The 26,668-nt window shown below is 43.4% G+C and overlaps 2 protein-coding genes across 2 annotated transcripts in view; one reads left to right on the top strand and one right to left on the bottom strand.

The window, feature by feature from the left end:
- LOC139057526 (hsp70-binding protein 1-like) overlaps positions 1-7,750 on the bottom strand; it is a 48,841-nt gene extending 41,091 nt beyond the window's left edge. Inside the window, exons 1-3 of the mRNA XM_070535903.1 lie at positions 7,388-7,750; positions 2,638-2,842; positions 1,385-1,597 (exon numbers count right to left, since the gene is read on the bottom strand). Coding sequence (XP_070392004.1) covers positions 1,385-1,597; positions 2,638-2,842; positions 7,388-7,507 — 538 coding nt within the window. The 5' untranslated portion in view covers positions 7,508-7,750. The remainder of the gene's footprint in view (positions 1-1,384; positions 1,598-2,637; positions 2,843-7,387) is intronic.
- Positions 7,751-7,942: 192 nt separating this feature from the next.
- LOC139057525 (sorting and assembly machinery component 50 homolog) lies at positions 7,943-26,668 on the top strand. The gene is made up of 15 exons (XM_070535902.1): positions 7,943-8,182; positions 8,381-8,434; positions 8,500-8,601; positions 8,694-8,781; positions 9,964-10,070; positions 12,496-12,629; positions 12,688-12,775; positions 13,480-13,611; positions 13,680-13,751; positions 14,384-14,467; positions 17,559-17,700; positions 18,785-18,931; positions 22,258-22,399; positions 24,163-24,240; positions 26,466-26,668. The coding sequence occupies exons 1-14, from the start codon at positions 8,162-8,164 to the stop codon at positions 24,206-24,208; spliced, it is 1,359 nt and encodes a 452-aa protein (XP_070392003.1). The 5' UTR covers positions 7,943-8,161; the 3' UTR covers positions 24,209-24,240; positions 26,466-26,668.

Genomic DNA, 26,668 nt, shown 5'->3' with positions numbered 1-26,668 from the left:
GGTGCACGTGTGTGCAGTAAATCCTCATTTTAATGAAGCCACTGGAACAACGAGAAGCGTAATTTGTTTTAACTGAATGGTATTTCATTACTAGTGCAGGGTCTCCACAGAAGTGTGCTGAACTGCTCTCTAAGTGAGCCATAGTAGGGCAGGATGAGGATGCCAACAGCACGGGAGCCAGTAAAACGTACACGGTACTACACTCTATGGTATGGTACTATTGAGTGGGTACACTGTACCCACTCAATAGTGGGTGCATGACAGTGGAAGAATTTTGCTGACAACAGTGAGCAGTTGGCTCTTCGGTTGGTCATAGGCATGTTATACAGTTAGGCACAACCAGTTGCTGCCATGTGGTGGAGTGGTGTCCACGCTTCGTCACGTGGACATTCGCAGGCCCATGTAAACTTCACGCTTCCAATTTCATAGTATATGGGATCCTGTGCCACTGTGCTTCGATTACTGCGGTCTAAAATAAAGTGCATGCACTGCAGTGAGTACCAGGAAATACTTTGAGTGAAGCAATATTTCAGTTAAGCTATTCTGTTATAAACGAGGGGTTACTGTATGCTGTCCTGGTCACCTGCAGCCCTCTTCAGGCAGCGAAAGAGAACACAGAACAATTCTTAAAATGGTTGCACACTTTATGGTGTATATTTGTCCCCCAACAATAATCGTCATCTGCACTGCTTGCGTTTCCCTTTCTTGAAAACTCGGCGCTCGCTACTTCCTTGTCGAGAATGCTGTGTCATGCTGATGACGCGCAAACCATTTGTGACTTGGAAGTGCCGGGCTTGCACCATTAAAGAAAGGAAATGCGAGCAACGCAGATGACGATTATTGATGTGGGACAAGATAAGCCCCAAAGGGCGTAAATTTTTTAAAGAGTGTCGCACTCTACGTACACCAGCTGTCCGTTGTCGAATATGACAGGCTATGCTGGAACACTGGCACGTGCTCTTCACCCCTTTCGAAAAAAAAAAAGGCACTTTGAAGCTTGAGCAATGCTTCAAGAGATGCTGGCTAAACCATATTAGATAGCATAACTAGAGGCACAGCGAAAATGGATACATCAGCATGTCTCTTGTTTTGTTGCATGGCTGGGAATGCAACATGTTGGATTGCACTTGGCTACCTGCCAAGTGCATTTCAACATGTCCATCCATCACAGCAACCACACACCTCAGCATTAACTAAGATAGCTAACCAATAAGTGTTTCCCAGCAGCACATTTCAGCAGATCTACTGGGAAGATTCCGCTTCAATTTGACGACCGCCGTGTAAGACCAGCCCTAATGGCTACAACTTTACTGGTACTACTACCATGACTACAGAGATCTCTCTAATCTACAACTTGTAGTCTGCGACTTGTCCTATCACTCACACGACACAGCGTAGAGAGCTTTCAGCTGGACAGCTTCTTGAGTGGCGTCCACAAGCTGCAACAGAAACTTGAGACTATGCGCAGCCTGTTTCTGGCAGTAAGGGTTGTTTTGTACCAGCTCGGCAACAAGCTCACAGGCCTTCGACTGGACTCCACTGTTTGGAAAGCAAAGTAGGTCCTCGAGCACGTCAAAGCCGCCAATCTTATGGAAATCTGTATGAGAAAAAGAAAAATAGGCTGCTCAGAGAAATCTAAACAAGGTAGCCACCACATAGACAAACACTAGTGCTGTTCGCACAACAAGAGCCATGTGTTAACTGGCACATGCACAAGCATATCTGGTATTGACACATGTAGTATAACTTAGCTAATTTACTATGAACACAAATGTATGTGTGCATGGTAAACAGACACATGTTGCCCATAATAAAACATAGTATTTTGAGCTTATTTGATTACGAACAACATAGACTGACCATACTGACAAAGTGTAGTACTTTCAATGCCCTCCACAGTGACAGCGTAAACTGGGAAATTGTACAAGTTGGGAACATCACTGATGTTAAACCGTAGTTGAAGAGGTCACGTGTTATACTTGAACAAAGGAATGCGAAATTCAGGCACTACACATTGTTTTGTGTCAGGAGATATAATTTCAATTATATAATGTCAGGTAAGTAAACCACTTACGACATGTGTGTGTGTGTGCGAGAGAGAGATAGTACGAAACGTAAGTAGTTTACTTTTTCTAACTAAACCTTCTAAGTAACTTCTAGCTAACTAAACCTTCGAACTTTCAAGCAGCAATGTTGGTGAAGGTGAAAGCTTGTTGCATAAGCCTTCATAGAGTGATGTTAGTTTAATATGTATCATGACTCTGTTTTTTTTTTTTTTTGGTGCAGTACATGAAACATTTTGGCAACAAATCTAGCAACACCATGTAATCCCCATTTATTGTTGATCCATGTTTATTTTCTTATTTATTTTTTATGTATACAAAAGCGGTTATCTTAGCTCTATAGCAGTGGATCAACGGAATAGAACTGGGCAAAATGAATCCTTACAACACATTAGCTCAAACAGCCAAACACTGATTCTCACAACCTGTGCACCAGTGTGTACAAGTTTTTCTACTTTGGAGTGGTGTGAGCAGTTTTACAGTGCATCTTATCTAAAGGGCAAGATTTTTCTGTTTCTAAGATGCAGACGTTACTAGTGAAGATTCAAGGCTTGGAGTATTGCAGTATAGTCACCCTTGGCATAGTCTATGGAACCAACGTATTCGGTGATGGTCTCAAGGGCGGACTCAAGGGTGCAGCAGGCCTCCTCAGTCGGTGCCTGTTCAGCACTCTCTCGATGGTGACTCAGTGTTTCCTTGATCACATTCAGGTTCTTCTGCATCTCCTCGACGGGGGAGACGGTCATCTCGGACATTGCCTCTTCCAGCCATTTCCGCCTCTGAGACAAATAAGATTCCAAAGAATAATTAGAACATACAAATTTCGCATGGTTGGCCGAAAAACGAAATGGTCACTGCAGCCTGTTGAAGAGCTATAGAACGCTATTAAATCGATTTAGTCTAATAAAGTATTCTCTCAAAGCTATATCTGCATTCATCTGACGAAAAAATTTCCTTGCCGCTGAAAAAGTCATCAACACTTGCTAGGTTGATTCATTGGTTCCTTTAGAATGCAGTGAAGCCCTTCTCAACCAATAACCAAACTGGAGAGGAGCAGATGCTGACAAAATCCATGACGCCATGATTAGCTGGTACAAGAACTTCAGGGCTGCATTGTCAGTTATTTTCTTGTTGCATCATCTGTTGTCTGCATCATTTATGGATTACCAACTTCAAGGCAAAAGTGGCTGCTTTGACATTCAAGAAGCGTAATTTACTAATATAGCTATGTTCCTAAAAGACAGCAAAGGGAAATTACAAGCTAGTTGAGATTGACAGAGTGGACTTCAGGCATTGCTAATGTGCTGGCCCTACTTTGAGAAGAGGCTTGCAGAAACAATGAAAAAATGAAAAATAAGCAACAATGCAGAAATTCCTGTGCCATGTACTCATAATGTATTTCAGTTTTGGCAACCTTCACTAGGTGATAGTTCATTATTTTGTCAATAGAAGATGCTTATACTGGGTGCAGAAGTAAACAAAGATTTAACCTACTAACAGCTTCTAAGAATATTTTGTGCAAGACGGCCCAAATTTTCAAATACTGTGAAATATGTCCATCTTTTTCACAGTTTGGACAAGAAATTCAAAAATCTAAAGCTTGGCATTCATTTTCTCCACTAATAAACAAACCTTTTTCGCTAAAAATGCAAATGAAGTTTTGGATGAATAATCTCTTTGACGGTCGGCTTACAAACCGGTTTCTATTAGCACCACTTTTGTTTGCAATATGCTATAGGGGTATTACTCAGGCTCGCGCGTGCGCACCTGACCCTTCTCTGGATCGCACAGCGCCGACGGAGCGGCAGTCGCTCCCTAGCACTTTCGCAGCAGCCCTAGCAGTCAGAGCTGTGACCCCTAACCCGCGGTTCGCAGTGAGTTGCGACCACGGCGGGTTCAGGCCAGTGGGGACAGGGTGAGTCTCGACCTAAGGTGTTTATTCACCTTAGGCTACAAGGATACCAACAGACAACAACAGCCACAACACACACAAATACAACACAAAACACAACCACAGCGGCGGAGCATTCCGCACGTCTGGGGTGAAACAAACCGCACAATGTGGGAACCACAAAAGAGGCTGATAAGAGTTCAGCTCACCCAAGTGGATCCGCGCTCGGGCCTTGGGGCGGTGAGTCGCACACAAAGGCCGGGCGCAACAGGGGGGACGGCGTGCGGCGGTCTCAGCGGCTGATTTGAGATGCGGCCTCTCGCAAGCTCTTCTGCCGTGAGACAAAGATGCGTCGGGGGAATCGCGCTTCTGCCCGAGCGGCGGAGAGGAGTCTCCCCGGTTCCAAGAAAGGGAAAGGAGGGAACGGGGTGCCTTGGCTGCAGCGTCGCGGCCAGGCGCGAAGTGTAGCGGGAGCGGCGGGGGTGCCCTCTCCCCGCTACCCTCCGCGAGCGAGCACGTGATTATCGCGTGATAACCGCGTGGCCGCTCCGGAGATATCGGGATGCGCGTGCGATCCCCACAATGCATGTTACTAAAGAGAGGGTTTCATGCAACTGGAACACCCTTTTTATTTTATTTATTTATTTGAAAATACTGCAAGCCATCATTATATATATGTATTATATGTATATACATATAATATGAATATGAATACAATACAATACATATATATACATATATGTATACGTATATATTTATTATATGTATAAATATATACATTTGTGTTTAGAATGACAGAAATTGCTCAACTGCAGCAACAATATCACTTGATGCAACAGTAGTGGTGGGAAGCAAGTTCCAGTCCTCAATAGTTCTTGCAAGAAAAACTAAACTTAAAAGTTTTTTTGTCTTTGCAAATATAGGATCAAGTGAATGTTTCCGGTTGTGATGTGTTCTTCATATGCTGAGAGGATGAGCGCAACTTGGTAGATTGAAATTTAAATTTTCCTGTCAGGCATTTGTGAAGAAAAGCCAAACGATTAACTTTCCTTCAAATTTCTCAAAAGTGGTACATCGTAAATCGTACCGCTTTCTAAAGTGTTACATTGTAAATGGACGCGGCTGACACTGCTACGTCTGTAGTTGTCTCGTGCTACATAGGATATATTTGTAGTGTGCTTAGCTAACTATATTAAGATGAATTCTGGTAACTTCTAAATATTCATTTCGAGGCCTAAATTGTATTTCATATAGTTTCAGAGCATGCTCAGAAACACCTAGTGGAACTGTTTCCATAAGGCTATTTTTTTAGTTGTTTTTTTCACTCTGAGAAAACCCACAAAATACGGAAAATAAAAAAAAAATTATTCCTATCAGCGTAGTATATGGAATGCAATGCCAGTTTTTGCACAGCACAAAGAAGCAACTGGCTTTGGTACAGCCACATATATAGGTCTATTAAATTAACTAAGGGGGTGCTGCGAAGTCTCCACATATAAGGTCCCTAGAAAACCATTTAACCTGGGGACCTTAGCAACACAAAAGTGCCACCCCCCCCCCCCCCTGCATTGCATTTATCAGTTTCAGGTAGTACAAAAACCAGGCCCTTGATATTAAATATGTGGAGATTCAGCATATATGTTAGTCTCAGTTCTGCTGCATAGGGAATTTCAGTGAAATATGATGAATAGAAAGCACTTCCGTATCAAATATGTGGCCCTGCATGAGAAATCATTGTTGTGATTGGACAACCTTGGCACTTCAGCTAGGAGGTGCAGCTATCGCCACCTGAAATCAACCTGCAAGAAACTGTCGCAAAGCATGACCATTATAGCAGTGCATAATTGTGGCTCCTCAATGATATAATATCAACTGATCAAGCTTATTTAGACAAAACAAAATCGGCAGTTTGCATCTGCACTGACCACCTGACCAGCATGTCATTTAGGGCCAACTAATACATGCACCTTCACTTCCACCATTTCTAGTTAGTGCAAGATCAGTTGGATTTTTAGCTTACACAATGACCAAAATCCATGCCACCTTTAGTGACCAGATGTGTAGCTGCATGCCATTGTAATCTTGAGGAATTATGTGCAACAGGTGTTCTATTTTGAAATTTTCCTGCTGCGTTTCATTCTGTGAGAATGGCACATGTTGATGCTTACTGTAAGCCTAAGATTCGCTGGACCAAATACAGAATTTCCAACTAAAACCACTGATAAATGGAAACATAACTAACCCCCAAGCTCGAGCTGTGCTCGTCGTATCAATTTGTACAGTACTTCTTCGTTACAGTGCTAATATTGTCAAGGACAAGCCGTGCCACAGTTTCCATTGCTTTATTGAACAAGTGTTCATCCCAACACCTACTGCTGAGTTTGCAAGGCACTCGTGCATATTACATTGTAGTTTACACTTGTCTTGCTGTCATGCGTTGAGCAAACATTATTGAAGACTTTTCTGTATTGCGAGAAAAACTGTCTCTTTCGATCAAAACATGGTTGCTAAACATTTTTTTTTCAGTGACTGCAAGGAATAGAGCATATATCTAACATTTTTTTTAAAGCGCACGTTACTTGCAGACTATTGGGGATGTGAGGAACATTGGGAAATGTTATTGCAGTTTCCGAGGGGAGATTTCCGCAGTTAAAAGGTGAAAAGCGGTAGACCATCACTGAGATAAATTCTAGTTACCGCTTGTTTCGCGGCGGACGTGCGGTTGCTGCTCGTCGAAGACAATTGCGGGTGCGGTTTTAAGGCGCATAAACGCATGGCCCTTGCAGTCTTTTGTTTTTCTAGCTTTATTAAAACTAATGCATTGCATGTTTCTGAACACACCATACAACGTACGCCCTAAAACGAATATTTAAAAAAAAAAGCTCGTAACTTAACGAAATAATGGGCAAACTAAACGTACTCCGAAGCTTAATCTGGGTACGTCAATCGTTTCTGACACTTTCTGTGCTAAAAAAAAAAAAAAAAAACCACTCAATTCTCACGAAAAATCTTGTGTTTACGTGACATATGTAACGGGATCGAGACAGTCACATACGTGCCCAAAGAAATTTAAGACGAAACTTGAACCACGCAATTCGCAGCGAATGCAGCAGGTCGCAGCTCGCACGCCTGCGTAAGTTATTTTTTTTTTTCTCCACTTTTGGTCCGTGCGTCCCTATGCTTTATGTGCAGCGCGACGCAGGCACCAGCGGTGCAGGAGACATGCGACGTGCGCCGCCGCCAACTTGCGACATCTCAGCGTTACCATTACCAAACACCTTATCGTTAACTCCCAAACAAATCGAGCTTCTTTGCTCGATTTGTTCGAAGCGTCTGTGATGCCAAGGGAAACGCCAACACCGGCCGGCTGCTTATATCGCTCGATGTTTCCGTGCCATTACATTTAGAGGTGCCGGCGTGAACCAGAGCTTACCTCAGGATCCATCGACGCCGTGGATGAACTCGGTGCGCCTTCCGTGGCCGTGTTCCGGACACAGAAGTTCAGCAGAGCCGGGAGGTTCTTGGGGTTTCGCGGGTTGTCGTCTCCACTCATGATTGTGGTGAAAATTTAGCAGCTGTGCTGGTTCCAAACGGATACTAAACGTTAGGAATCAGGATAACTCACGGTCGTGACTTTGCCAACGGGATCAGCTCTCAAACTGAACTCATAGATCGAAGAACAGGCATTCCTCGTCGCTCACTCCGATTTTCTGGGTGCTTCTTGAAGTTTCGGCAGCTTCGAGCGCTTCGGGTAGCTTCGGGATTCGGGAGCTGCTCATTCCATAGTTGGCTATCTAGCAAGTTTCTTGCGCTAAAAACGGTCAGAAATGATCGCGTTGTCGAAAAAATGAAGAGTGAACGCTATCCAGCGCTTGTTATCTTAACTATTACCGTATAAATTAAGCGTACTTTATGCTTTTATTTAATAAACGCTTTATAAATGAGCCGAAATAAGAAAGCTTTGAGCTTCAAAATATCAGCATCGAAAACATGCCGCTCCGCTAGGGGAAGGTCACAAAACATGCCGGTACTGTGGCCGGCTGTTGAAAAGGTGACGATCGGCGCACAAAACTTCGCAAAACTTTGCCCAAGTGCGCGCTTTACGTCGTTTCGGTTATGTTTATGCGAGAACTCCCGGGAGCAGAGCTGCTGAGGATTTCTGGTGGGGTGAAGTTTGTGTAGTGCGCGTTGAACTTCAACAAAAGAAATGGGCACCGTCCAAGCAAAGGTAATGTTACACATGCAGTGCCGCTTTTATTTATCCTGTAATGAATTTTACAGCTATTGCAAATTTCATCCGAGCGCACCCATAATTTCCGTTTTATGTTTCACGAACTCGACAACTTTTAATAGACATCTTGTACTTCTAAAACTTAGTACGATCCCATGTGAAATGATTTGGGATTCTCGTCCGTGCGCGTTGCAGTCACTCGAGAGACAAGAGGCGAAGGATATGCAAGTTCCTTTGGATCAAATAGAGGTCAGTGCGAGGTTGTCTTCTATGTGCGTGTGTGCCTCATTCCTTAAACGGGATTGCTGTTACAGGCTCGTGTCGACACGGTATTTATTGACGGTGTTATCCGGACTAAGGATGATATCCTCAAAAAAGCTGTCAATGACCTTTTCAACGCCAGAGATTTCCAAGAGGTGAGCATAGAACCCCGTCCAGTGACTGTCTTTAACACGTTCCTAAGTGTCATAGCGCACTATTGTGTTCAATTTTTTCCTTTCCTCTTCAGGTAATATTAAAAACACGCTATGTAAGAAAGCAACTGGAAACGTTGGGAGCATTTAAACAGATCTCCGTGACCATCGATACCAGTTCAGGTAGGATTTGTTGGTTTACTGCTAAGCTAAACTCAATAGTAAACACCAAATAGCAACTACGAAAGGATTGAATATATTTTAGGGGCAAATTCTTAAGATGCTGTGCCAATCATATTGTGTGTTCCTTTTGTGTGTCATTTTGTGGCCAGTTAATGCAGCTCGCCAAAATTAAAGGTCACGAGCTACCACATTTCGTCACCTTGTTGACACTCGTTTTTGTGCTTGTTGCATTTTTTATCCCTTCCACATGGTGATTCGTTTCTATGTGGTGCAGTTCACCAATGTGAAATCGATTCATGTAACTTCATTTGGCAATTATTCATTCAAGAAAGCAAACAGTGGTACAAGAACGAGATAAAGTTTATTCGTGTGGAAGGGCACAGAGGTCAGCCTTAGGTACAATCCCTCATCGAGCTTCTCTGCACAGGGGAAAAGGGAAAGAAAGAAATGAATGACAAGTGACAATTGCAACAAATAGAAGAGGCAAAGCACGGGACAAGTAGGCCTACATGATGAGTGAGCCTGTTATTGAAACATACTGTATCATACCAATTGAAGCCTGGATAGTCCAGAAACTAGATTTGCAATCTCACCAAGGGACCCATAATAACATGCTCTGACAGAGACTGGCTGTTGATATGGGCAAGAGCACCAACCAGCATGTGTCATAAATAATCGGGGCACACACACAAGCTCTATAGTCCATAGTTTCAGGGGCAAGCCACCACTCAAAGTCTATTGACTCGGTACGCAGTGTTAAGTTCTTATTACTGACCTGTAAATGCCACTGCCAGCCTTAGCCTATAGAAAAGACTGTTATCTCTTGGCATGAGTGTGCAGGCATATGCATATTTCAGTGTACAGTTAATAAATTTTCACAAGGTGCTGCGGAAAAGAAGAAAGCAACAGAAAAACATTCAAGTAGACATATGCATTATACGGACTGCATTGTTGCAAAATTGAGCTCCCCCTTGTCTTTTATTTGCAAAAAGTAGAATGCCTAATACTACAGAAAGAAAAAGGAATATGACACGCGTATGCAGGTCATGCAATGAATGTAGGAGTATTTGGTACATGTCACTCTGTAAAAGTAGACATGGTCATAGGCATGCGAATTTACAGAAACGTGAAGATACTGCTAGTGCTTTTTGCTAGCCTCTTTCTATGCCTTGTGCCTTCTAGGTCCAGATGCAAGTCCCAGCGGTCTAGAAGTGACATTCAAGGTTCAGGAAGTTAGACGTCTTGTAGGAGGCATCAACACTCTTGTTGGCAACAATGAAGGAAGTATGGTAGGCATACCCCCATGGGCAGTTTTTGTGTTAGAAGAGTACTGACACAAAAATTTTGTACCTCGCTTTTTATGTTTTTCTATATAGCTGCTGTGTAGCAATGCTGTGGTGCCAGAATTGCTCACATAATAATATCATGTTAATCTGTATCCACTTGTACAGTTCCTTGTTCATGGAAACGGGCTAGAGTCATTCCATTGTTCAAATCTGGGCAGAAACAATCTCTACTAAATTATAGACCCATTTCGTTAACTTCTCATGCATGCAAACTCCTTGAACACATAATTTATAAACACATTATCACTTTTCTCGAGTCTAATAATATTTTATGCAGCGCTCAGCATGGATTTCGTAGTGGTTTTAGCACAGTGACTCAATTAACTGAATTTACACATGACATCGCTTCTGCTCTTGATTTAGGTCATCAATTAGATGCACTCTTCATTGATTTCTCCAAAGCATTTGATACTGTACCACATCCTAAACTATTACATAAACTAAGCTCTATCCTTAATAACCCTCTTCTCGTTGACTGGATCCGTAGTTTTCTTTATGATCGTTCACAGTATGTTTCTTTTAATTCATTCAACTCTCCTGACGCATCAGTATCTTCCGGTGTGCCCCAAGGTTCTATTTTAGGGCCATTGCTTTTTTTGCTTTACATTAACGACATTCCAAGCTCTGTTTCAGTAAAAATACGGCTTTACGCTGACGACTGCGTTCTCTACAATCTCATTTCCTCACCTAACGATCATAACACTCTGAATCAATCTTTTATAAGTTTTTGTGAATGGTGCGAACTCTGGCAAATGAACATTAACTTCAAGAAAACAGTCGCCATGTCCTTTCACAAGCATGCTAATTGCTCATATTTCAACTACTCCTATAAATCTACTTTTCTGCAGCGCGCATATGAATATAAGTATTTAGGCCTCCTTTTCACTCCAAGATTATCCTGGTCAGAACATATTCTAACAACTTGCAACAAAGGACTAAAAAAACTTGGTTATCTAACCCGAACTCTACGTGCTGCCCCCAAAGAAACTAAACTCATCACATACAAAACACTTGTAAGACCTATTCTTGAATATGCGTCTACCATATGGAACCCTTACAAAATTTCGGACATCCACAAAATTGAATCTGTTCAGAAAAAGGCGGTTCGTTTCATATACCGCCGATATGATAGAATGTTTTCACCGTCATCTCATCTGAATATGCTTGGTTTAACCCCTCTTTCCCACCGTCGTCACATTAATTCTCTGAAACTTCTACACTCTCTATTTTACTCTCCACATTATGCTTCCCCTAACACATATCTGGCCCGTGCAAAGCCCCTAATCACGAGAAACAGCAATGACTTAAACTTATCCGTCTTTTTTGCTCGCACCAACACTTTTAAATATAGTTTTTTTCCTCGGACAATTGAACTCTGGAATGACCTGCCTGGTTCCATCCGTTGTTTACCACATAGAGAATTTGGGGATGCCATTGAATGCTCCCCTTAGTCATGTTACTCACGTATGCTTCCTTTGTATAATGATTTTCTTTCTCGCATTTGTATTCACCCACTCCTGCAATAGCCCCTCTGGGCTGCAGTATTTGTAAATAAATAAATAAATAAATAAATGTGACCAGCTCAGAATGCACACCAAAACCAGCAAAGCTTCGCTGTATAGGCTGTGCTGACAAGGACCTCTCATTACATCACGAAAATCGGAGGTAATGGTCTCTTGGTGTCACACACACCACCGCAGCATGCATCAGTCAGCCTGACACAAGTCAGGGGTAGAGGCCTGGTGTGTTGGTATTTTATCGTAAAACAAGCACCACACAAAAGACGGGAGCAAAGATAGAAAGACACACACGGTGCTGCATGTGTCTTTCTTTGTCCCCGTCTTGTGCACTCACAATGACTGTGCCACACGATGACAGTGTTACCGAAACCCGGGCATGCGTCACGTCAGCCATTCTTTCTTCTCTCACCCAGCACTTCTGTGCATTTGGCATTTGTAAGCTGGGTTCTCTGCTGTTGCTTCCCTCGGAAAGTACCATGTCCTCGTCACCTCCTCTTCCCACATTATCCCATTTTTCGGCAAGACTGTCATGGTCTAGTTGTGACCAGTGCACCAACCCACATGTCAGTGGTACCATGTGACCACAACCCCCGATCTTTGTAACATGTTGAGGACCTTTGGTCAACATCACACAGCTGCTCTACATGTGGTGCATATTTTTTATGTGTCACATCAAAAGATGATGTAATACATGGTTTGTTGTGCGTTTGAGGCCTCGTACCACTTGTATGCAGTCAGTCGGCAGCTATCTAACAAAGCAAAGGAATGAGACAAACATTTTCTCTTAGCCTTTGATAGGGTGCTTGCTTTCTTTAGTCATGAAGCTCATTTTTAGGATTCCCTTCTAGGTCATAGGTCTAAAATTTCCAAACACCTGGGGCCGAGGAGAGTTTGTGCAATCAGAGTACCACTACGGCACAAAGCACTCCAGTGGATTTAACATTACAGTCAGTAAGCCCTTCCTCGGTTGGCTCAACCCTCGGTAAGGCCTTGGGACACGCTCATATTCAGATTTTTATGCCTTGTTATTCTTTTAACAGGATTACAGGAGCAGTGTTCCAGCAAGCGGCAGATTTCACGTGGAGTGGCTTCAGGCAACTTGACCGTGGCCTATTAACAGAGCTCGTGGTATGCACTGTTTGCTGTTCATTCATGTTCGCATGTGCTACTTTAGCGTCCTTGTAGCTGCACCTTGCCTCTGCTGCCTTTCCCACAAGTGTAGTGATGTTTATTAATTTCAATCTATGCATGTATGGCAGAAAGTTGAGGCTGTTCTTTATGATGACCACAGTCGTTGCTATGGTTAACACTTTATCATTACCCTGCTAGTGATCTGAAATAATTTATTTTTACTTTTATTTTTAAGATCTTGTATATCCACTTCTTTTAAATGTAGGAAACAGAATCTACAATAAAAGTCAGGCAAAGCAGTCAAGACGTATCAGGCTTGTAGGAAATCACCATCATCTGAATGTATGCAAATAGTGCTCGAGAAGTACCTGCCTCGATGGCAGCTGTTTGGTGCTGGCTCAAAGCTCTGCTGCCATTTTTCAATGTGTTTCTTGCTATTACCACGGTCACCTAGGCATTTTTGAGCTGTCTTGAGTCGATTCACATCAAGCAATGAAGTCAAACATGCTTGACTTCAGTTCTTCTAAGTTTACATTTGATACTTTGGTTACCTCAAGACATTCAATCAACTTTAGTTAGGACAACACTGCCAATGGGTCAAAAGAAGTTATGTGGGTGGACTGATGCGTGACTGCTTCATTCTGTATGTGCCTACACTCTACTAACTACCCCAATGAGTCATTCATCCTTAACCCTTTCAGTTTGAGTCAACACCTGGAGTACACCATAGCCTACGATGGGAGGCTCTGTGGCGTGAGCTATCTTGCCTAGGGCCGACAGTTCCCTTTGTAGTTCGAGAAGAGATGGGACACTCGTTAAAGTCTTCACTAAAGGTATGTGGCAAATTTTTCAGTGTCAACTCACCCGATGAGTAACCTTTGTTCTTTTCCTTGTCTCTCAGCACATAGTTACTGTGGACAGAAGAGACAATTCTATTCTGCCAACAGAAGGAGGTTACTTCAGGTTGCACCAGGTGAGCCTAAGTGATCGCATTTGCTCATTTGCTTTTGATCAACATGGTCGTGCACCTCGTCTATGTTGCCAAAGTGTGCAGAGGTGACAGGTGGTTTGTGTAATACTCTCCATGTGATGTGCTCGTACTCACAGCATTCGTAGTAGGCGTCGAAGCTGCACCTGCATCACACCACTGCTTCATGTGGCCAACCTGTTTGCAAAAACGACATTGTGCGTCTCGAAATGACAGTCCTCTCAATTGTGTGAACCCCTGCACCCGTAGCATGAGTTCATTTTTCATTCTGTTGTTTGGGTCTTCTTTGTTTCCTGCTCCTCATGGCTCCAACGAATGGCATTGATGTCTTTTGTGTTCTGTGTCGCATTGCTCGTTGACTCTGACGCCCTCACCTCACGAATACTCAGGTGTGCCGCCTCTGCTCTGGTTACATGATGAAAATGTCAGCTGCGCAGCAAGGGCTGGCACCCTTGTGTCATTGCCAGAGGTGTCCAGGGGGGCAATGCAGTAGTCATGGAGTGCCCTCTGGCAGGCACCGCAGTGACCACTGTCCGTGCAGTCCATGTTCTCGCGTAGAGATGGCGACATTGTACCGTGTATAAGTTTACATTTATGCGGTTTTCTTTGTTTTACAGGAATTTGCTGGTCTGGGCGGCGACGTTGGCTTTGTCAAGCATGAAGCGGAATATCAGCTTAATGTGCCAATAGCGAGGGACATTGTGAGTGCTTGCTTCTGACTAGGAGTTCGTAACACCTATATATATACAGACAGACATTTACAGCATGCATATCTTGTAAAGATTCTTTGTTCTGTGCTTTTAGCGCACTCGTGATAGCCTGTCTGCCTTTTTTGACAATGAGCAGGAGCGTTTCACCTGGCACTTAAAAAAAATGTTGCTGCAGAAACTGTCTTAATATGACTGTCGGGGTTAATGGACTTAACATTGAAGCATTGAAGCGACATACCATATTGCCACTGCCATAAGACATCATGTATGAGGCGTTTATGCAGCCGAGTTCCTCTCCTGTGCTTCCCTTGGGACTTGCTATGCCATCGAGTGATTGCGCTGCTGTGGAGTCTGCATGTGTCAGAATTTATATTCAGACAAGATTGTGTGAATACATATATATTATGATGCAGGTTCAATTCCACACAGCATTGGATAAAATTTAAAGGATCTTTCTTTGTCATTGAAGAACTGCACATACCGTACCCAGTGATACAAGTTGGCGTGAAAGAGTGGCACATATTTAATGTCACATACCCAATGACGACCCAAGTTTGTCCATTGGTCCACTCTGAACAAGGTTCCCTCAGTGCAGCAGTTCAATGCTCTGCCCATTAGACCGAGGACTACCCAGTGACCCAAGTTGTTGTGCACAAGGTTAGATACAAACAGACAAACATCCCAAACTGGGTGGAGCTCCCAAAGAATGCCAATCAAATTAATGAGACCAGTGATCACCTTTGACAAGTGCGCCTTGCGTTATCATCGTATGCTTTATTCGCCACAGATGTTTAAAATATTTAGCTGTTCATCGGTTCAAACAGATAGCGTGAAGAATTTTATAACATTCTAAGCAAGCGAAGTGATAACTGTAAGATGATGCACTCTCACCACACCTTGTCCCCATAATTTCAGATTTGCACAGTATTTCAGATGCTGCATAACTTGAATCAAGCAGCATGAAAATTGCTTACCACATAAAAACGTATTGAATGAAGCTTTCACACTTATTGTGTAACACACTTGAACTTAGCCATATAATGAATTACTATATTTGCACGATTCTAACGCGCACCTTTCTTGGACAAAAAGTCAGTTCAAATTTACATGCGCATTACAATCGTAACTAATTCCACTCAATATCAAAAATGAAACCGATTCTTACCCCCAAAAAAGCTGAATGCAAGGTAACTAGCCACACTGAATGGACATTTTTTTTTCTGCCTTAATTTGCACTCGCCATTTTTCCAGTTTGCTGTCTGTGGGGCATTTCTAATGCGTTTGATGGAACTGAAGATGACTTCTGTGGTCGGTAGACAGTGAAAAGGATGTGTTGTCGGACTCTGAAAGCAACTAGCCGCTAAAATTCAGCTGTGTGCATGTCTGTGTGCCTTTGCATGTTCCATAAAGTTGTCGCAACACAATACGCGTCAACTCGGGTTTCGTTATTTGATGTGTGCGGTAGAATCGCCACCAAGTTATTTTTGTGGCTATGTTGGCGGTAATATAACTGCGCGTTACAAACAGAGGCATGGTAGAATCGTGCAAATACAGTATATCCACACTCCGTGCAGTGAAAGTTCTGCTTAGAACATGCACACAGTGGGAATCGAATATGGCAAACCAGTTCTGCAGAAATTGCAAGGATGAAGAAGATTTTAAGAAGAATGCCTTCTTCCCGGTTAGCTAACATGGTAGAGGAACCATCCCAGTAAGGCCTTGGTTCCCAGACTTAATCCCCGTACCAGTACAAATTTTAGTTGAATTGCAAAGCTTACTCTCGAAGATACCTGTAAGGGCTGCTTTTGTAATTTCATTCTACTGTTGATGGGCGACAGATTTTCCTTGTACAATGGGAATCTGGGACAAAAATGTCGCAGTTTTGCCCGAAAGGCGAAGCATAGAGTGCTATAGCAAATTAGTAGACAGCTATATGAAGTAAGGATACTAGTAGTTTTATCGGCAGGATAAACCTGGAAGCATTCGCTTACTAAGTGAATCAACAAGCATGGTGTCAGTGGCAGGCATCTAGTAAAGGAGGCAGTGGCCTAACAGACATGCTGATCCTGTGTTGCTGATTGGTTCATCAGCTTTACGACTACAGTTGCGCGACTGAAAAATTTAGCAGCAAGTGACTGACCCATAACAGTTGCTTTTTGATCAAAGTGACCATTTGCGACCAATTGCAACCAACTTCGTCATGCAAGCTCTGCGAGTCGCTAGTGTGAATGAGCCCTTAGGGCTCTGTAATCATTACGCAATCACTCTGTAATGTGCACCCCAGCCAGATAGAAAAATGAAGCCAAGGGAAACCTAGAGGAATAGGGGGTGAAATTTCGTAAGCGGGCTTTTTAACACAGCCAACTTGCCACAACCAGGACGGCCGTGTTCAAGCTAGTAGCACTGCTAAACCTGAGACATGCATTTTGAAATCTTGGATGATGCGAGGGAGGGAAGGCAACGAGAATGGTGTCAGCAGCCCGCATGTTAATACCTTAATTAAGATTGTGACGATGTTTGCCATCAAGGTTAGACCAAACTAGGTATGTGAGGAAACCTGCCTATGGAATTTTTGCATATTCCCTATGAAATGTTTCTTATTATTTTTTGTTGAGGTGCACATTTAATTTTCTATGACATTTAAATTTGCAATCAACTTCCTATTAAATGAAAATGAAAGGTGAAGCAAAGACAACTTGCCAGCACTTGCCGGACTCATGACTTCCATGCAGCGCATGCGATTCTTTACCAATCCACCTACTGTGGTATAAAGTAAACAAAAATAAAAGCACTACAAGAAAAGTAGACAGAAAGAGCGCTCTTTCTGTCTTTTTCCTTGGGTTTTCTTACTTTGTGCCACAGTACATTAGATCACTGCACACCAACTTACTCAACACAGTACTCTGCAAAACTATGGTTCTGTACCAAATTACGTGCTGAGACAGGTGCCCCTCATTTATTTTCTCTCGCATTTGTGTGCAGGCATTTATAACTTAGCTTCATGAGTGTAAGCCAGTGCCATGCAAACTGCCTCTGATTACATTATAATGAGATTTGTTTTGCTTATTGCAATGGTGTGCAGGTGCTGCAGGGTTGTTGCATGGCTGGCCATATGGTGGGCTTTGGGCACAACAAGACGTTCAGCATCTGTGACCGGTTCTTCCTTGGTGGTCCACTCGGCCTGCGGGGTTTCCAGCAGAGGGGCATCGGGCCGCACGCGGAAGGTAGGTGCACCTTCCTTTCGACTCGCTGCTCTGTCTGTTATGTTGCGTGAGTTGTATCACAAGGCGGCATCAGCACATGGCAGTATCGGCAATATGAATTTATTGCCATCACAACAATTAAACACGGAATGAGGGAAACCGGCTAACACAAGTACATATATGCTTCTGTACCGAGGAGATGGCGCTCCCCATAATCAGGGTGCGCCGACCACGCTCAGTTTATCCGCTGAACTCAGCGGCTAAGTTCAGTACACAACAGCATCTGTGCATAGTTCTAGGCTTTAAACATCACTGCGCATCGCGAGAGCTATACACATTGAAATGCGTTGGAATAAACTCTATTGGAATCTGTGATAACGACAGTGCTGAAGATAGGCTTATTTCAGTGAAGAATCGAGAGCAAGGCAAGTTTATGTTGTCACATGATGTGACTTGATGCAGGAAGCATGGCACAAAAGATGAAGATGTTCCAGAAAATGAAGGAGGGCTCCTTTTTTGGATGAGAGGTGCACATGGGTGTTGATAGTGAATGGTGAGGGGTGATTTGCGGCACAAAGGGTGTTCAAAGGTAGACAATGAAAGCACCTTTCTTCTGGTTCCCTTTTCTGGTTGGCTGATGCTGCGCATATTTTCTGCAACACTGCACGGAGTTGGTGAGACCGGGTGTAGAGAGTCTTTTGGTACTTTTACTGCTCAGGAAACTTCAGTTAGAGCTTGAAGGATGTGGGTGATATGCCATGTTGTGCAAAAGGGACCTTGAGGGACAGTGCCCAATGTCTCCCTGTTCTTGAGGGGGCCTCCAGTGCATATATGGACTATCCATATAGTTTGTGGGTGTATGCAAAGGGAATAGCAAGTAATCTAATTAGAAATCTAGCCAAGTAAGCTCTAGTTAGCCGTATAGGCCATTGTGCCTGCATGAACTATTCTTCTTGGTGTAGGTCCATCTTGCTATTGAGAAACGGCCTGTTTTTGCAGCCGAGGGGGTTGGTGATGCTTCCTTAAGTTTCGATGAAAGGTCTTTCTTCTGCATTTCATAATGTTGACAGCCACTGGCTGTTTTCTCTTCTTTTTTGTGCCTCAGGCCATTCACTAGGAGGTGAGACCTATTGGGCCGCTGGCCTTCATCTATACACACCACTGCCTTTCCGGCCGGGCGAAGGTGGACTGGGAGACTACTTCCGGACCCATGCCTTTGCAACGGCTGGAAATGTGGATGACTTCAAGCTCAGTAAGTACAATGGCTCTGTGAAGCTGCAAAAGTGTTTAATGGCGTCAAGTGTAAAGCAACTCAGCTGTGGGAAACGTAGCGTAAAGTGCTTGGTTTCATTGGGGCACTGTAGTCGTTTAATGTCACTGAATTGTGTCATGCTGTCAGATTTTTTTTTGTGTGTTTGCAATGACAATCAGCATAGAGTTGAACCTTATTGAGTTGAAGGGTCCTATTGCACCCCGCATGCTGTATGATTTACAGGCAAGTGAAAGCGCGCGATAGTGAGCCAAGAAGGATGGCAGCTTGATTAGCACCGTATTCCAGCACGAGCAAAGAGAATGGGGGAGAGGGGAGTGAGCTCATGGTAATGCGAGAGAGAGAGAGAATAAACATTTTTATTAGGTGAAGCAGCTAGGGAGAGGCGTCCTCAGTCCAGAATGCCTTGAGCTCGGGCCGCGTCCTGGGCCCTCGGAATCAGCCGTTGCTGATCCTCGAGGTCGGAGCTGGCCAAGGCTCTCTCCCATGGTAATGCGATCAAACGTGCGCAAGGCTTAGGGAAGGCAGTGAGGCATGAGGGGGGGGGGGGGTGCGGCAGGTTGGTACACGTCTCCTTTTCTAGTGTGGCCATGGTTGTGCATAGCTGTCAGTATGGCTAAGTGTATACGCAGCCAGTGCACCCCATTTTAGAGCTGGTCTGCCACGTGTGCAGAGGTTAGGCGAGCTGAGAAAACGTGACATTGCCTGCTGGCTTCCGCTCATTTGGTGCTGGAGGTTGCGTAATGTTGAGTTTTGGAGACTCGTTGAAGTAAGAGGCAGGCTAGGCATTCGCTGCCGGCGCTCTTCATGATAACGTCATCCCATTGTTGCTGCTCGAGATGCCGACGTGCGCCGACGGGGCCTGTGCAGCCCAAGTCGCGAATTTTTTTTTTATTGCGGCTTTGGCATACATTCACACTCCTTGAATTTGGCCTCTCTCAGCAACTTTTTTGGGCTGGGACATTTTGGCGGGAAATTCTGACGTGCCCACTTGGCAAGAATTATTGCGGCATGAGACGCCGATGCTTCGGGCTATTGGGCCTGTGCAACACAAGACATGCTTGTTGTTTTCCTATTGCGTAGTGTTTTAAGACAGTGAAGGGAAACTGAAACAAACTCGAGTTGGTGAGCTACAGCGGAATACAATGGCACCAGAGCGAAACATGACGCTTGCTTTGTGCTGCCTGCAGCAAGGAATGGCTGCACGTTTGGGTTATCTTCTATTACTAGTGTCTAGCATGCTTCCAAGGGCACTATGCCGCACATGCTGTCGAACCGAACTGATAGATGAAGATGCTTATTGCAGTAGGGTTGGCAGTGACAGCTGTGAATGCAATGCAAGACGACCCATGAGGAGATTTGCTTGTACTGGAAGAGAGGAGGAGAAAACTGAATGCATGCTGACATGTACACATCAAATGGTTGGGCGAGTGCTCAGAAAGGCTGTCTTGGCGGGCACCTACTTCTCTCGATCGCGATCATGTATGCCTAGCACATTTTCATGGCTGGAAAATGTATCGCACAACTGCAGTTTGGTGATGTGCTGAAGGTTGGTGCTGAAGGATTGTGTTTCCAGGAATGTATTAACCAATAAAAAAAGTGTGACAGTATTGAGAAATATTTTTCTGTTCTTGATCGCGAACATTGCCGTCAGAAAGTCATACAATACAGGATCATATCAATGAGTTTCTACTGTATATGTTTATAACAAATATCGGATGTAGCAAAGGTATTTTTGTGTCAACTGCAACTTCATTATAATGAGATTTTACTCTATAACAGTCACACCTAACGTGAAATTATCCTCATTATATTCAATATTCCCTATGAGTTTGCACATTGATATTGGCAGAAAATTAAAAATGATCACTGTGATTGAGTCTATGCAAAATAAACACATGCATGATGCCTCTGATGGACAACAAAGGGTCTCCTGTTGATCTTGATAGCCTGTGGGCTGCTTGTGATGTTGATACAGCACATGAACAACTTTAGTTTACCAGCGCATTGACACCATCGTCAGTATTCAATCGTGCTGTTGGTGTTATCACATGAGTAAGTGCATTGGCTTCGTGGCTGCAGGCCAGCCAAGCAAAGAAATTGGCCAGAATGTGCACACACATCCAGCATGAGCTATTTAAGGTTGCTTTTGCTGAGCATATTTGACATTTTTGCTACCAGGATACACACCTTAAGCTGTATGCAAACAAATATTTGCTTCACTTAAAGCAGTAGAATACTCAATAAGAGAAAGCATGGCCAACCAAATTTTATGGTTATACAGTAGGCTTCTGTTAATTCTGCACCAGTTAATTAGATTTTTTGGTTAATTCAATCCCGGTCGAAGGACGGTCCCAGCTGGTGCCCATGCATTTCTATGTGACCAAACTTTCACTATATCGGTCCCTGAAATTAGTCTCTGCTGGATAATTCGAACTTGACCAGTCAGCATGCACATGCCTGAACCCTGTGGTGACCCCAGTAGCGACTTTACTGGCTGCCCTTTAATGCCCTTTACTGGTAGCATCGCATCTCGGCAGAGCTTAGGGGACAGTGAATGTGGCAGGTGAACACGTCGCCTCTCGTCGAAAACGCCTATTTTCGGCCTGCCCTAGGAAAATTTCAACCGATAGCGGTAGCTCACAATGTCCGATTACGGTGTTTACCCGATTCTAACACGCGCCTTTTATTTTTTATTTCAATAAGTTTGGGCCGGAAACCGCATCTGTATGCTTTGCCTCATAACACCGCTGTATGCGGCGAAGCTGACTTTAGAAAACCAGCCGCCACTGTGCAACGCATATTAGACCGTTGCCCATTTTTCTTACTAAAGATCAAATGCACATTAGATTTCAACTTTTTTTAGGAGCTTTATGTTATCTTTGGGTTACTTTTCTTTAGGGCACACAGAAAACAGGCGCGCATTTGATTGAGGACGTGTTAGAATTGTGCAAATACTGCCAAATGCATCAGTGGTGTGTTTTGAAGTTAATTCTGCATCTTGTTTAATTTGACCCGCTGGATAATTAGATCGATTTCCTCGGTTCCGTTGCGGTTGCATTCACGGAAGTCGACTGTACTCCGTTATATCCCATAATTTGCTATATCTGTGTCAATTATATCATCATTCATCCTTACATAATACACTACTGGAGCTGTGGGATATTCACCTGAAGTAGATTTCTTTGTGTCCTCACCAACTAGATTCATTCGACTGAAAAAGAAATCATAGAAACAAAGAATTAGGCAGAGTTAACTAGTGAGTAGTGAAGAGCTCAGTTTACTCATTGATTTCATGCTTGTTGCAGCCAACGATATGCAGCAGAACCTCGAGATGGTCACACGAAATCTGCGGTGGTCAATTGGTGCCGGCATCGTGCTCTCCATCGGACACATTGCTCGTTTTGAGTTGAACTACTGCCTGCCCATGAAGGCAAAGACCGGTGACAGGCAAGTCTTTCAGGTGTCTTGTCATGTGCCATGGGCAGCGGTATTGCGCAAAGCTGGAATTGCACGCCGAACAGAGCTCAGGGCCTGTGCTCTGTAAAAGATCACATCATATGATACTTTCACATGCAGCGTGTTTCACGTAACTTGTGTCAAGGATTTTTAAAAAGTGGTTAGTCGCAGCTGAATGGAACAAATGGTATATGGTGTGCCGTCATGTGGCACTCCTTAGAGTATTTATTACATTCTGCTTAATTAGGTAATTAACTAAGATGAATTGTGCAAAATTTTCAGTATTCACTTTAGGGCCAAGTTTGTTTCGTTGTGTTGTATAGGGGGTTCAGAAACGACCGATCCAATTTCTTGTGGCAACGTAAATGCTGCATGGCGATATTTTTCAGCATCTAAAGAAAGCCAGCAAAATATGAAATACGATAGCGCATGAGCGCAGTCACATGGTTTTGTTTCGTATTTCGCAAGCTTTCTTTAAACGCCAAAAAAGATCGCCACGCAGCGTGTACGTTGCCACAAAAATATTGGATCGGTCCTTTCTGAGCCCCCTTTACAACTTAACAAAACGCACTTGGCCCTACAGTAAATATCAAAAGATTGCATAATTAATCTTAGTTAACTAACTAAGTTGAATATAAAAAATACACTAAGGAGCGCCACGTGATGGCAAACCATATGGCATTGGTTTAATTCAGCTGCTGCTAACCGCCCTTTTTTAAGTCCTTGGCACAAGTTACGTGAAACACCCTGTATATGCGAATAACATTATTGTAGCAACACTTTCTAGTGCTACTCTTCATGCTCAAGGCAACATGTGCATAGAATTGGTTGAAATGGCTATGAAAGTGGTGAAGGAAGTATAATGTAGAGGCACTCACAAGTTATTGGAATGGCTGGAATTGAGACGTTCCGCAAGTGTAGGAATAAATGAATAATTCTGTGCAGCTTCTGGGATTTTTTTGAAATAGCGATGTATTGATCGAAGTCGTTATGCGGAAAGCTTTATCAGTATTTTTGCTGCTACTTATAGTATAAACTCTGAATTAGATGAGCTTTCCTTGATAAAAATTTTTTTTTTGTCATGAAACTTCTATGGTATAGCTCACTATGCTACCCAGCGTCATTTTGAAGGTAGTAGCTCTCAGCCACAGGCGGCTAACTTTTACATATATTTAAGCCAGCTACATAAACATTTAGGCTGTGGTATTATTGATGACTGCACAAGAAATGGTGAATTAAAGCACAGACTACTAAGGACACGATTCTTTGAATACAAAACTGGTAGAAACATGGCAAAGGTACAAGCTTCAGTCCAATTACTAATAAATAATGACCAAACACATGCTTACTTTGGCTCATTCTTGAACAAATGTAATTACCTAGGGCAGTGAAAAATTATCACAATGCAACATTGGTGTAGTGGTCATTGTTAATAAATCTTGAATTCAAATTTCGACATTTATTGCATGCACAGTAGTGTTAGGTTTAAGAGGAACTGTGCCAATTGTGGTCATTGCTTGAATGCATTGCTTCATGTACTGTCTTCTAAAATGCTTCAGAAAAAAAAAAAGAAAGAGAGAGAGAGAGAGATTGCACAGTTTGTGTGAATATGCGTGTCAATAAGCCTTGTTCAGTTGCCAGCTATAGCCCTCCAAATGACACTGGTTGGCACAGCAAGCTTATAGAAGCTTCATCAGAAAAAGGGGTTCCGATTGTAAGAAATTGTCTCAACACAGAGCATGGCCATATTGCAGGTTGAACCATGGCCTCCAATTTGGCATCGGGGTTTCCTTCTTGTAGCACTGCCAGCCTGCACATACTTCTTTTTGATGGTGAGTACTGTGGTGATCTACTTTGTGACAGCAATTATGTGAACGCACGAGCCGCCTTCAGGGGGCCAAAAGAGGTTGCAACCAGAACTGGCAATCTGCGTACATTGCACGCAGTGTTTCTCCATAGAACATGATGCTCTCTGCTGGAGCACTGGCATGTGAACGCAGGGTCAATGAAAGTATTTTGCAACACAGACAACGCTTCACAAGATGCTGGCCTTAGCGTATTTGATATGGTGCAACCATGAAGGCGAGGAAAATGTATAATACATCGGCATGCCTCTCGTCTACCCGCAGTGGTAGCCCAGCGACTATGGTCATAGTGTTGTGCTGATGAACTCGAAACTGCAGGTTCGATCCTGGTCACAGTGGCCACATATCAGTGGGGGCCAAATGCAGAAGCTCGTTTACTTAGATTTAGGTGTATGTAGAAGAACCCCAGGTAGTCAAAGTTCATCCTCGGAGTGCCCCACTACAGTGTGCCTTATAGTTACAGTGTGGTTCTGGCATGCAAAAGCCCAGAATGTAATTAACCTTACAGTGTCTGTCATCTTGGTGCATGGTGATACTGAAGACAATCTGCCAAGTATGTCACAGACAATCTCCATATGTCACAGCGCCCGCACACTTTGTGGCATCAGCCAATAGAGCTGATTAATAAGGGTCCCCTGCAGCATATCTCAGCAGTTCTATCAATAAGCTACTGCTTGACTTTGACAGTCATCCTCCAGTGGTTCCTGCTCAACTTTTTGTGCATAGACTAGGAGCAGTGTTACCCAAGGCATGGGTGGTCAAACCTGAAAGTGCTGCTGCGTGGCTGTGTAGCATGAGGAAGTTTTAATGTGAAGCTTTATTGGGATTGATATGCAGCTGTCTTTGTACAGTGGGCCGGGTAGTACACGTTAACTAAACTACAGTGTAGTGCCAGACAGTGCACCTTTGTTTTTCCTAATAAAGCAATAAGGCCTAAAAACTCTATGTATAATTTTGTCTCTTAGCTATCTCCGAAGCACACAGCCCTCTTAATGGAATGGGTGAATGGTACAGAATGAAAGGTGAAGTTCGATATGCAGGAATGGAGCTCAGAGCATTGAGTCTTCATTTGGAGTTTATTCCACAGCTAAGACAAAGGCAACACGTGCCATGCACTCTCGCGAGCAGCACTTCATTTTCCTTTCTGTACACAGCTATCCTACTGCAGACAACGAAATTATGGTACCTGTGTTAAATTGGTCTTCTAAATGGCACCTAAGCAAGCTTGGACCACTGAACGAATTAAATTGCACAAACATTGTTGTGCTGATATCAAAGGTTTGCAATGCTGTCATACTAAGACAATACCAGATATAAAGACACCCCAATGTTCTTTACCGGTGACTTTAATACTAAGCGTCCCAATATTGACCATCGAGCACCTTCGCACACTTTTCCATCGCATCCACAGCACACAGTGCGGGAGGCGCGATAGGATCTTATCGTACGTAAATTTTACTGGAACATGACAGTGAGAGGGTCTTGCTACTGCGCTGCTCCACGTTGGCGGCCACTCTCAGTCGTGTGGCGTATGATTTCAGAGGTGTGTTCGTAAGCAGCCACATGTAATTCAACCATTTGACCATCTGTGTCAACCGCAGTTTCCATGTACTATTCTCCGTATTTCGTCACGGCGGCAGTGAAATTTCGTTATATTTCAGTTGAAGATACATGGCATTCTTAGACAAGAAGGTATACAAAGTTAAATACTTCATTATATTGAGCTTTAACTGTAACACTAACAGCAAATACAGAAGGTGTCATTGGTCATATGGTCGCAAGGGGATTTCACAATTTGAAAATCCATGGCTTCATCTGCTTCAGTCTTTATAGGCTGCTTGTCACACTTCTCAGTGCACCACCCAGCATGACACCATCAACCAGCACTTCTCGACATATGCCAGATGCGTAGCATGAACACGTCAACACGTTTAGGAATGACGTTTCGATACAGTAGCCGTGTAGTACTTCAAGTGCTGTCGATTAAAACATCAACCCTTGCTATTCTCCTATATCTTATGCAGATCCCACATTACTTGGTATCTACGTAATAATCATTCAGTAAACATTTATTCACCCGTGTTTTGTGAGAAAATGCTTAAAATTAACATAGACTCCCGCATTGTGTGAGATGTGTCGACTTTCTTTTCATGTGGCCTTTTCATTCCTTATTTCATTAACAATTCTTGCAGATTCGAGCCTTCGAGGACGGTGAGCTTATGCAGTTTCTTCCAAAGCTGCTCAAATGGCCGCTGGAAACTGCACACACTGGAAATCTCTCCACATGCTTTTTTTAGGACCATAGTGCACAATACGTTTATAGTTCTTTTGTTTCTGTTTTCATGCTCGCACTTAAGAATGTTGAGTTTCAATTAAAAAATCACTATGTCGAAAG

Source organism: Dermacentor albipictus, chromosome 3, assembly GCF_038994185.2.
Source record: "Dermacentor albipictus isolate Rhodes 1998 colony chromosome 3, USDA_Dalb.pri_finalv2, whole genome shotgun sequence".
NCBI classification, from domain to species: domain Eukaryota; kingdom Metazoa; phylum Arthropoda; class Arachnida; order Ixodida; family Ixodidae; genus Dermacentor; species Dermacentor albipictus.
This window is presented reverse-complemented; position numbering and strand designations above follow the sequence as displayed.

Coding starts and splice junctions, on each gene's coding strand:
- LOC139057525 (XM_070535902.1), top strand. CDS start 8,162: ATGGGCACCGTCCAAGCAAAG. Junction 8,183..8,380: donor TGGGCACCGTCCAAGCAAAG/GTAATGTTACAC, acceptor TGCGCGTTGCAG/TCACTCGAGAGACAAGAGGC. Junction 8,782..9,963: donor GACCATCGATACCAGTTCAG/GTAGGATTTGTT, acceptor TGTGCCTTCTAG/GTCCAGATGCAAGTCCCAGC.